This window comes from Myiozetetes cayanensis, unplaced genomic scaffold (genome assembly GCF_022539395.1).
Source record: "Myiozetetes cayanensis isolate MyiCay16 unplaced genomic scaffold, myiCay2020 scf7, whole genome shotgun sequence".
In the NCBI taxonomy this organism is placed as follows: domain Eukaryota; kingdom Metazoa; phylum Chordata; class Aves; order Passeriformes; family Tyrannidae; genus Myiozetetes; species Myiozetetes cayanensis.
The window spans coordinates 45,275,828-45,287,996 of record NW_026087964.1 but is presented as its reverse complement, the minus strand read 5'-3'; the positions used below and the strand labels follow the sequence as shown (position 1 = coordinate 45,287,996).

The window sequence follows — 12,169 nt, the reverse complement described above, 5'->3', positions numbered from 1 at the left end:
GAAATTTCTTCTAACCTGAATTATTCTGTTCATTCCTCTGGTTCTACAGATGACTGACCATTCTCAAAGCCTTTGTTTTAGAAAAGACTGTTAATCTGCAAATAAAACTGACTTTGTTTATGCTATATACATATGGATTGTTTCCAGAATGAGTTACCATAGCACTAAAAGATAGCAAATATTTGCCATTTGACAGCTATTGTGACCTTGGTTCTTAAAAGATAAGGTGATAACCACAAGGAAAATCTAAACCTGTCATGGTGTGTAGTACCTTTGAAGGGCATCAGACTCTTAGTTACCAAAGACAATCCTTTGGAGTCTGAGGACCAAACAGTTGAAGAGTTTGGAGATGCCTTCATGCAATTAAAGCAAACTTACTCAACAGTGTTCAAAATGACTAAAGAGCTCAAAGATAACTCTTTTTCGTGTTTACTGAGCTAGTTACTGGGGCCAGGTTGGATGGGGGTTTGAGCGCTCAGTCTAGTGGAACGAGAGGAGGGTTGGTACTAGGTGATCTTTAAGGGCCCTTTCAGCCCAAACTATGAATATGGTACTGTGAGAGGATTTTTTGTGCTTTTTGGGACATCCTGTTTCAGAAACCTGGCATTGCTCTGCAACTCCCTGAATACTGAATTGCTAGGAAAACAGAAGCTAATATGCTTTTTACTATTAAGAGGTATGAAGAAACAGAATTCCATAGGACTGGTAAAGCTTGGTTTGCCCAAATAGATAAACTATAGCCTTGAAGCTTTTCTCCGCTGTCTAGGCAAGTGCAGCAATTTAGTCCTTGAAAGACATCTCTTGGTACATTAGTAATCCTAAATGAGAGATTTGCAAAACCCCTCTGTTGAGGGGTTAACTGCTCTATTTCTGCTTCTGAGAAGAATTTTGTACAAGGTACGTAGTTAATGCTCTTTGTAAAAGTTAACATTTATTGCAGGTGATAACATGATGATAATCTCAGTTCTGAGGGCATTTGAATGATACTTCTATAATACAGCTTTATCTTACTTGCAGTTCTTTATCATCACATGAGCAAAAAATGTGTTGGCAGCTTAATACAGAATACAGATAAACTCATAACTTTTAGATAAAGTCCAGGTATTTATGTGTTGTAAGCATAAATAATTGTACAACTCAAAGATGAACATAGCTCTGAAAATATTTTTACTGTAGGGAAATAGAAATTATAGGGAAACCTATTAAACTCACTTTTGTTTCTGCATACCTGAATATTCTTTACTCATATCTGGTTTAACAGTTGCCTTTTGAGGGGTTTGGGTGGTGGTGTATGTTTGGGGTTTTTTGTTTTGGTTGATTGGTTTCTTGTTTGTTTTGTGGGGTTTTTGTTTTGTTTTGGGTTTCTCTTTTTCTCCCAGTGACCTATATGCTGTGAGGTCTACATATGGCATGGAAGAAGGGATAAAACAGAAATTAACTGAGACCTGGAATGCTTTCAAAAATAGAAGTTAAAGAGAAACCCCTAAAAGCAAGTTTTTATTCATTGCTGTCTAAGTAAGAGAGGTGTCCTGACTTCTTTTTTAGTTCTTGTCCCACAGGTAGCCCTAAAAATTTGACTAAAGAAAATATGAGCTAGCTAACAGTTGTTTCCCAACAACTGTGATATAAATAAAAAATACTCCAATGTTCTCTCATGTAACCTCAAATTGTACTTTATTTACAGACCCTTTTTCTTCAGTTACCAAGTACAAGAATATATTACAGCTGTATCAAATGTTGGAGCCAACCTTAACAAAAGTGAATGAGACCTAAAAATAGTGCTGCTTAGAAGTAACTTTCGCATCTTGTATATGAAAGTGTAGCTTTCCTTAATGTCAGAATAGATCAGTCTTACTGTTTTGGATACACTTGTTCCAATAATATTGGAACAGCAGGTTAAGAACTGTTTATTTGGAAAGCCTGTGCAGATTGTGACTATTCAGTCCTTCATAAGTTATAGAAATTAAAATATTTTGAGAGATGTTAGTGTTCCAAATACTGTTTAGAAAAAAACAGTATTGTGAGCTAACTCTATGCGAAAATGACCTTTATGTGAAAATCTGATGACTAACAAGCTAAATAAAACTCCTTGTTATTCTTAAGTTCCAGCATAAAGAGCCAAATGTAGACGTGCTTTCTCATGCCTGTCTCAAGGCTGTGCCCCCTGTCAACTATTTTCTTTTGAATGAGTCAAATGGGGATGCAGAAAACTAAGGGAGCTATTTACATGGGAGTAAGTAGGAGCTCAGGATAAAAAGTTAGGACCCTTGCTCTTTTAGCGTCTTTTTCATTCTTGAGATTTTTTTTTGAAATATGTTGTTCCTTGAGGCAATTACAGCTTCTGCTGTAAAGCTGCTTGTTAAGAAGCTCTGCTTCTTGATGAGGTAACATCTGTTTTTAGAAGGTATCGAAGTGGTTCCAAAAAGCAAATTTATTCCTAATACCTGGGTGTATCCTTTATAAGGGTTTTATTTATCCTTTTGGGTTACTTGGCCAGTTTTGTGTGAATTTAAGGCTTCCCAGTAGCTCTTCCATGTTTTAGAGCAATTTGGTTTGGTTTTCAGACCCTAGATGTTGGCAGGATGGCCAGATCTAAGCTGCCTGGTAACTGAAAAATTCTAGGGACATCTCTTCTACTAGGCATTTTATGGGCATCTCCTGTTTTTGATATGGCAATGTTTCAGGTTTGACAAAAGAATTAAATGGATATTTTACCTCAAGTAACATAAGGAGGACATGAAGCTAAAAGGAACACACCCCTTATTGGTGTGTGAATGGATATGTGAATTGGGGATGGGAACTTGGCAGAAGAACCTGTATACTTCTGGGGAGTTCCTTTCACAGCCAGTAGCAGCGGATGATTAGGTTGTTGGGGCTCTTGTATCTGTCACTTCTCTGGCCAGTCAGATTGGTGCCAAGGGACTGAAAGCTTCAGGCAGAGTGGGTTTTGTCTTTTCATCAATAGAGTTGCTAATTTCTTTTAGAATATAGGAAAAACAGGTTGAAAAGGTGCTATAAAGGGAAGCACTTGTGTTCTTACAGATCACTGATCAGATGATATGTAGCACCTTGAACTACCCACGTAAACAAACTTGACCACAGTATGCACTCTGCTTGAAATAATCTTGATGAGTCATCAGAAGTGGTAGATCAATATGCCTTACAATCCATTTAAAAGTACCAGGAAGGAACACAATTTTTTCCTGCAAGCTGTAGCTATAATTGCTCTGCTTAATAAGTTATTGAGTTTTTATCAAAACATGAGTGCCACCCTGCTTTTTATGTTCTTAGGTTATTGTTCATCTGTACTTCAGATGATTTTTGATCTTTAGGGCTTATGTGGATGTCATTAAAGATCTGAAAATAAAATCTTTTTACTTATGTCACTAGTGGTGTTGGGTATTTGTTGGGAAGAGATGGAAATAACTAAGGTTACTACTTATTGTAATGCTCTCAATAATTCTAATAATGTTTCAACTGCACAGGATATAAAACTTAGCAAGTTTTGCTGATCTCTGCTAAACATAACATGTTGAGAAGTAGAGTCTTGACTTACTAGTGAATGCTAGGTAGACATTACAGAATGTAAGCAATTAGGTTGATTTATTTTTTTTATGTGTATAATGTTGCTTAAGTATTCTGTCATGTGCTTAACTTTAGTAGACAGGGGGAATAGAAGAGTGTGTTAAGAACTTGAGAAAGCTAACGTGTTGTTCTACTGCAGTTTTAAATAAGGCTATTTATTTTGCAGATACTCTAAAAGAATATTTTTAGTTGGATGAAACATCAGAGGGTCATTGCCTGGCTGCTGGGTTAAACGTTCCCTTTTCTTAGACATACAGAGCTCACAGCATGGTTGCTAAGAGGGGGGGGAAAAAAGCATCCCAAATCACCATTTGTTTTCTTGGTTGGTTGTTTGGGTGTGTTGTGTGTGTATAGTTTTCGTGGACTTGTTAATCAGGAATTTTGAAAAGATCAGCTAATGACAGTGGATTTCAGAAACACTGCTGAGGGGTAAATTTAGCAATGGTTCTTGGCTATTTTAGTATTATTTGTATGGATCTCATGTATTGGGCTCTGAACTTCTACCGGTTCCCTCTATCAGTGGTAAGAGCAGCAGCTAGGAAATCGGTGGTATTTGCATGCTGACCACATTAAATGTCTTCTCTATTTGGAGGGATGAGGTGGGAGGGACCGAAACACAATCACTTGACTTTCCAGGCTGTTATGGTTTTAGATTGTCCTTGCTATCAGGAGGTCAGTTACTGGGCAGGTTTTTCCTAAACTGGTGGTTCTTTTCTTAAGCTGAGCTCTGGGATCTATGGTTAGGGAGACTGGCATCTCTAGCTGTCATCATGATGACTTAATTGTACTTAAAGCATGCAAACTGGCAACCTATGTTGGCATGCAGAGACCTGAGGAGCTAGCAATGCTGAACTTGTCTCAGAGGAACCACTTAAAAAAAAAAAAAAGAGAATTACCATTTACTGGTATAGGGAACACTTTTTACATGGTATTACTGCTTTTGTCATAGGAGCTGAACAGAGTAAGAAAAAATACCTCACAGCTATGGTGAGTAAGTGGTTTTATAGAACTCTAAAGATGGGGAGAGTGGTCTTTATTTTGACTAGAGCAATGTCAGTTCTGTAGAGCTGAACTGCATTCTTTTCTCTCTGTAGAAAATGTTGTTATAAAGCATACGCATTTACTGTTTTGGTTTCTTTTTTTAAATCTAATGAGATTTTACTGAATTGATAAATGTAGCCTTAAAGAGGTCCTGTGCAATTATGTCTTGCCATTTGTTCCTGTTTTAAAAAATTATCTAAAAAGATTTAATTTTTTTTAAGTAGCTACAGAACAAACACAAATTCATTTGTGGCCTATTCTACATATAGGGTACCATAACTAAGAATCTAATCCAGAGGTATCTTTCTCAGTTCTCTGAACTTTCAGATGTTAGTTAGTGGATGTTACAGTAGCTGTATAAACATGGTTTTTACTTGGTTGAAATACTCATTTAGAAATAAATAAAATTTAATGGAGCTATCAATTGACTAGATTTTTCTAGATGAATCTAAATGACTTTATGCCTTACCAAACCAAAATCTGTGATGCCCTTCTGTTCTTTGTTCTGCCACCTGAATTTACAAGATGGTCTTGTCTGTATGGACAAACCATATTACTAAGTGTTGCAATGCTATTGTCAAAAACAGAATATTTTGCATGGAATACCCCTATGCAGTAAAATTCAATGTTGCTGCAAACATGGATTAACCTTAGTTCTGATGCTGTCATGGTCATGCAAGTCTCTGGATCTTGTCCTTTAAAAAAAAAAAAAAGCCTAAACTGGTTCTAGTTTTTGAACTGATAGGAAACTTACCAAGGTACTTGGTAGGAATGGGCTTGAATTATTTCACAGTGAGCATCTACCTTTACTTTGCCTTTTGACTGTATATGTAAGTAGACTTGGATGGAACTTAAATACTTTAAAATACTTTTTCTAAGGATAAGATTTTGTTCACTGTCACATTACTACTTCTGAAGGTCCATCTGTTTTGTTTTTCAGATGATTCAGCTCTAGAGGAAAGATTTGTCTTCACAATTTCCTTTGAAAGCACAATGGACACATTTTAGAGTTTTACAGAAATCGGAAATCATCTAGGAACGAGAACATTGAACTTTGAGGAATAACAGAGTTCAGAGAGCCCAGAAATTGGTCACTGATAAACCTGACTTCGCCATACAGCTTGGAAATGAATACCATTGAGACAGCAAAGCTTGAAGAGCATATGGAGGGTCAAACGAATGACACTTCTAATGGCTACTCACGACCTACTCTCTCAGTCAGTGAAGAGAACAAAAATGGCACCAACAAACCAAAGGGCTTGTCTAACGGCTTACGGAAAACAGCAAAGAAGTATCCTGATTACATCCAGATTTCTATGCCTGCTGAGGCTAGGAACAAATTTCCTCTGGAGTGGTGGAAAACAGGCATTGCCTTTGTCTACGCTCTCTTCAACTTGATTCTAACAACTGTCATGATCACTGTGGTCCATGAGAGAGTACCTCCAAAGGAGCTGAGCCCTCCCTTGCCTGACAAATTTTTTGATTACATTGATCGTGTGCAATGGGCTTTTTCTGTATCAGAAATAAATGGAATGATACTACTTGGATTATGGATATGCCAGTGGTTGTTTCTTAGATACAAGTAAGTTAGCTATATTTCTGCTTTGTTTTCAGAATGTTATTTTTCATTGTTTGTTCTGGTTAGAAGGAATCTTACGTTAAAATCCTTAACAATGTAGAAGAGGGCTGACAGGAAAGTGACAAAGGGGTGGTGACTTGTTTACAAAATGTTCTAGATATTGAAACACAGGTTTCCTGATTATTGAATAATGTTTAAGTCTGAATCTCTGACACCTATGTTGTACTAGTCGAACTTATTTGAGATTGGGCTTTTCAAAATTTACTGACATAGGGATGTTTAAACAGAGGAAATAATGATGATGTAAAAAAATCTCTTCCAAATATGAGGAAGAACCCACTGTCCTCTACAGCTAGCCTAGAAACCTCTTCCTGTGTCTGCATTTCCTTAAACTATACATATGTAGGTCAAGAATGTGGTTATAATATGGGACTATGAAGAGAATATTACTGAGTTGAGGAAAACTGATCCTGACTGCACATATAAGTTATACTGGGGGCACATTAAATAGGTGGGAACTCTGTGTTATTAAGAGCTAACAAGACTAAAACCTGAAGAAGGATGTTTTAGTATTTGATTTAGAAAAGAGCTGGGGATAGAGCTGCTATTTCATTCTAGGGATTTAGCTGTCTAATAAAGCTAGAGCTACACAACTGTTATATGTGTATTCTGCATCTAAACTTTGTATTCAATCTTTTCCCCCCCCCTTCCCTTACTTTCAGATCAATAGTGGGACGCAGGTTCTTTTTTATAATAGGAACTTTGTATCTGTACCGCTGTATTACTATGTACGTTACCACCTTACCTGTGCCTGGGATGCATTTTCAGTGTGCACCAAAGGTAAGAACCTTTGCTCCCTAATTCTTGCCTTAGTCTCTGCCTGAGTCTTTCCTGGTTCCTTAGAGCAAAAGCAAAGTAATGTTTCAGGTATTATTAAAAAACACAAATTACTATTAGTGGATGTCTTCAGAAACACAGGTAATGATAAATCAAAAGCTGTGTGATACAGAAAGAGCCTCAAGTTGTTGCAGCTAAGATGCTTTAGTGAGGGTACCTATGTTGACACAGCACTGCTAGTCTGAGGCTCAAGCTAATCACTCTTAATAATACAGCAATATTCTTATGTAGTAGGATACCTAAGGTCAATATTGTAACTTATAGGCTTATATGCAAGGTTGTGTTGCTGTATCCCTTTAAAAACCCACAGTTACATGCTTTGTCTCGTTTCTCACTGTTTGGTCAAGAGCTATTGCAATACCTGAAATCAACTGCTTGTCTTTGCTTCCAACCTGCAAAATGTGTAGAAATGTGACTAAAACAAAGTTCAACTGCTTAAATAAGCTGATACATATAGAAACATGGATGTGCTAATATTTTTACAAAAATATTTTAAAAACTTTATGGCACTGTAGTTAAGTGGTGACACAAAGGAGTTGTTATTGCCATTTTAGGTTACTAATAAAAAGAAGTAGACTTAGAATTACCTTGGAACAAACTGTGTTATGTTGGCTGTGATGAAAGAAAAGTATTGCCAGTTTACTAGGGGGATAAATTTGTCACCTCTTGAGCAGGATCTCATCAGTCTTGTGGTACAGCATCATGTCTGTTCTCTTTCAGATTGAACCAACTTAGGCACATAGCAGATGAACTATTTCTCTTGTGAATCAGTATCTGTTTGAAAACTTTTACATACAACTATTGTAAAGACATAATTGTTTTGTTCTAATAGCTTGGAGGGGTTGTCTTTGTGTAGTAGACTGTGTATTGAGGAGTGAGAAGAGGTAAGCAAGAGGAAACTGAAATGTCTCTACTGAAAGTGCATTTTGCTAGCATTAAACCAGGATGAATTACTTGAACCCTGGAAAAAACTTGATAGCACCTCTGGATTTTTTTTTTTTTTGGTCTCATGTGAATACTTTTATGGTTATGGAAAACTCAGTAATCCTTTTTTTTCTGGAATTAATTTTTAAACAGCCAGGTGAAACTGAGTTTGCCTAGTATCTGTGAAAAATCAAAAGCTGATCTTAATGCATGTATAAAAACCATACATCCTCTAAATATTAGTAAGTCCTCCCTGAGTTTGTAACCAAATCTAAAATTAAACCAGTTTGAGGTTTTTGCTCTGTGGAAACATTGTTCAGCTTTGAACAAGAGTGACAGAAGTAGCATGCAAGGTTGTAGCTGTTTGGAATGAGTTTTATCCATTGTGTGATCTGCTGTCATGGGGTCTGACTTTACAAATTCTTAGTGTTTACTTTTTCAATATATTCTGCATGTCATTCTCATACAAGGCATATTTCAAAATAGCCTGGGAAAGCATAGACAGAATGCTAGTGTCATCAAACTAAGCTTTATCATCTGTCATCTGTGATATGCATGCTTACTTGTTTAAGAATATGTAAATGAAGATAATTATATCCTTTTCTCTCTGTCTCCCTGACTTTACATGTATTTAACAAAAAGTTTATTGAGGTTGTGGTATATCTTAACCTCTCCTTTGTGCTTTTGTTTCTGGTGTTCTAGTTGAATGGAGATTCTCAGGCAAAGGTTCAGAGAATCCTGCGACTGATTTCTGGTGGTGGTCTATCCATAACTGGATCACACATCCTATGTGGAGACTTCCTGTTTAGTGGACACACTGTAGTATTAACGCTGGTCTACCTGTTCATCAAAGAATGTAAGTGTGTTTCAATGCTTTTGTTCAAGTTCTTCTGGGAAAACATGTGATAACATGAATGTAAAACTACTGTTCTCCAGAAGTTACTTGTCAGTTGTACACAGACTGTATGTGTATGGGTTTGAAATACAAATCATGATTTTGACTGGAAATGGAACATGGGTGTGGTAAAATCATGGGTTAAGGCTGGAAGGGACTACTGGAGGTCCTCTAGCCCAACCTCCTTGCTCAAACAGGGTTATCGAGACTGCATTGCAGAGGATTGCATCCAGACAGTTCTTGAGTATCTCGAATATGGAGAGAGACTCCACAACCTCTCTGGGCAGCCTGTTCCTGTGCACAGTCACCTGTGTGCTGGTGAAGTACAGAAGTTCTTCCCTACATTCAGGGGAAACTTCCTGTGCATCAATTTCTGCCTGTTGCCTCTTGGCACCACCAAGAACAGCCTGACTCCATCCTCTTGACACCTTCCCTTCAGATACTTACAGGCATTCATCAGGCTCCCTCTCAGATTTCTATTCTTCAGTCTGAACAGGCCATTCTCCCCCAGTTTTCCCTCCTGAGAGATGCTCCAGTATCCCAGTCATCCTCATAGCCCTCCACTGGACTTGCTCCACATCTGTCTTGTACTGGGGAACCCAGAACTCCAGATGCAGCCTCACTAGGGCAAGTAAAGGGTCAGGATCACCTCCCTTGACCTGCTGGCAATGCTTTTCGTAATGCACCTCAGGGTACCCCCTGCCTTTCTTGGCCACAAGGCCACACTACTGGCTCATGGACAACTTGTCCACCTGGACTCCCAGGTACTTTTCTGCAGAGCTTTCCAGCAGGTTGGCCCCAAACCTGTACTGGTGCACCATGCTCTCCTTTCCCAGGTGCAGGAACCTGCACTGGTCTTTGCTGAATTTCAGAAGGCTCTGTTCTGCCCTTTCCTGATTGATGACATCCTTCTGAAAGACTGTGCAGCACTCTGGGATATCGGCCTCTCCTCCCAGCTTTATATCCTCAGCAGACTTACTGAGGATGCACTCTATCCCTTCATCCAAGTTATTGATGAGTAAGTTGAATAATACCAGGCCCAGTATCAACCCTTGGGATGAATTAGACTCTGCCACTGGTAAAAACCCTCTGAACCCTGCCATTCAGCCAGTTCTCAATACATTTCACTGTCTGCTTGTCCAACCTTGCCTGTGAGAACATCATGGGAGACAGTGTCAAATGCTTGCTGAAGTCCATGTAGACAACATCCAATGCTCTCCCTTTCCTGTCCAGACTGTTGTCCCACTGTAAAAGGCAATCATGGTTAAGCAGGATTTCTCTGTGGTGAATCCATGCTGACTACTCCTGATCACCTTCTTGTCTTCCACATGGGTAATGATGGCCTCAGGGAAGAGCTGTTTCCCCTTTCCACGGGTTGAGGTGAGGCTGACTAAACGTTGTATGGGCTTTAACGAAGGGCTTAACATGGTTAAACGTGTTGACTCTATATAAGTATTTACTGGTTGATTAAAGCAAGAGATTTTCTTCGTTGATGGACAGATTATTCAAATTTTGGATAAAACATACTGTAGTTAAATATGCACACTGTGCAGGTTAGCTGATCTATGTTAGGACTTTAAGGAATTTTGTGGCTTGAACACAGCACTGTTGGATGCTTATACTACCTTTGGAAGCAAAGTTACTCTTCTCAACTGTGCTGTACATTAGTTACTGCAAACAGTGAAAAGTTGGTTCATGCTCTTTGGATGTCTTCTGCTAGAGTCTCCTGCGTAATGCTTCTTGTAGTTAAGAATTTGGCAAGCTCACAGAAGATAGTCATGACTTCCCCTTTTGCTTTACATTGCTCTGGGGCATGGGAGGAAAATCTCTATTGGTGCTGCACACACAGCAACCATTGAAGTGTTGGAGAACTGAGCTAAATCTGGTTAAGCTGTGCTTGTGTCTTGAGAACTTGGCTGCTCCTGAATGTGTAGTGGGGAGTTCCTTTTTCAGTTCACGTGTTTGGAATTGGATTCTTCTCTCCTACTGTTGTATTCCAAACTATGCAAATGCTATCTTGGCTCGCAGGAACATAGTTCTCACTGAAACAAAAATAAGACTAACCAGCATTAGTTGGATGCCTTCCTTTTATTAAAATGTTTAGGGAATGAGGTGTTGTAGTGCTACATTCTGCCTTAACCATAAACCTCAATATAAAAAGACCTGTTTAATATGATCAACTTTGAATCTGCAGATGTGAGACATTCTTCTTTGTACAGTGATTTAAGATGCTGATTACAGTCTGATTTTTAGGCCTAGGTCTTTCTTGTGAAGTGAACATTACTGGGGGAATGGCATATGTAAGTCACCAATATTGCCAGAACAGTATTAGGAAAGTAGCCTAATAATAGATTTATTGTTTACCTTGTTTTGTGTATGTTATATTGCATCTTATTCTGTTTGAATATTTATTTTTAGTACCACGAAAGATGCAGACAACCCAATAGTTCCTGGACTAGTTTATTCCTGTACTTGTATCGTAAGGGGTTGGAGAAACTGTATCATAAAAATTCTTGTAATAAGCCCTTTGACTGCTGCCTAAATGTTAGGCATATATTTCAGGGGAGTTGTGCTCTATAAATGAGAAATGCATAGATTTCCTTTTTCTGCCTCCCATGCAATTAGCAAAATGCTATCTGAACAAGGGCATGAGGCCTGTAATTGTCCTGAATTAGAGGCTGCTTATGGTATTCTTTTCTGCTCTTCTGGTAACATGTCTTCAGTGTAAGATGCATTCTGGGGATTTTATTTCTCACTTAATGGAGTTTTTGCTCTGTTCTTCCTTTCATACGCTACCACTTTTTCCACTTATTCCTCTGCAGTCCACTTTTTTTACCAGAATAGCTACATTTTTAGCTTTGCTATCTGTCTTGCTCTGTGGTATTTCCATCAATTTCTTGAGATTTACTTGGCTTCTTATCTTCCTTTTTTAAATTATTATTATCTTACACAGGCCTTTCAAACTACTATTGGGTAAGCTTGTTGAGATCAGTAACTTTTCTGCTGGTATTGTGTGAAAGTCAAGGCTGACCATTGCCCCACAAGGCAAGGAGTGCCAGAACCTCCCACTGTGGGTGAAATGAAGCCAGTTAGTCTGCCAGAAGTTATGAATGGTCATTGGGACACCTGAGGCATTTTTCAATGGGGAAAGAAGGTCAGGGGAACTCTTCTGCTGAAGTGGCTTAAATGTGGTTTGAAGAACAGCTTCACTCCCATTCGTTAAATCTTTCATTAAAGGGTATAAATTC

At 38.4% G+C, this 12,169-nt stretch overlaps 1 protein-coding gene across 6 annotated transcripts in view; it reads left to right on the top strand.

Moving 5' to 3' along the window:
• SGMS2 (sphingomyelin synthase 2) overlaps positions 1–12,169 on the top strand; it is a 60,236-nt gene that overhangs the window by 35,931 nt on the left and 12,136 nt on the right. For all 6 annotated transcript variants that reach the window (XM_050338699.1, XM_050338702.1, XM_050338701.1 and 3 more), the window contains 3 exons: positions 5,567–6,208; positions 6,928–7,045; positions 8,729–8,882. In XM_050338699.1, the coding sequence (XP_050194656.1) occupies positions 5,754–6,208; positions 6,928–7,045; positions 8,729–8,882 (727 nt within the window). In that variant the 5' untranslated portion in view covers positions 5,567–5,753. The remainder of the gene's footprint in view (positions 1–5,566; positions 6,209–6,927; positions 7,046–8,728; positions 8,883–12,169) is intronic.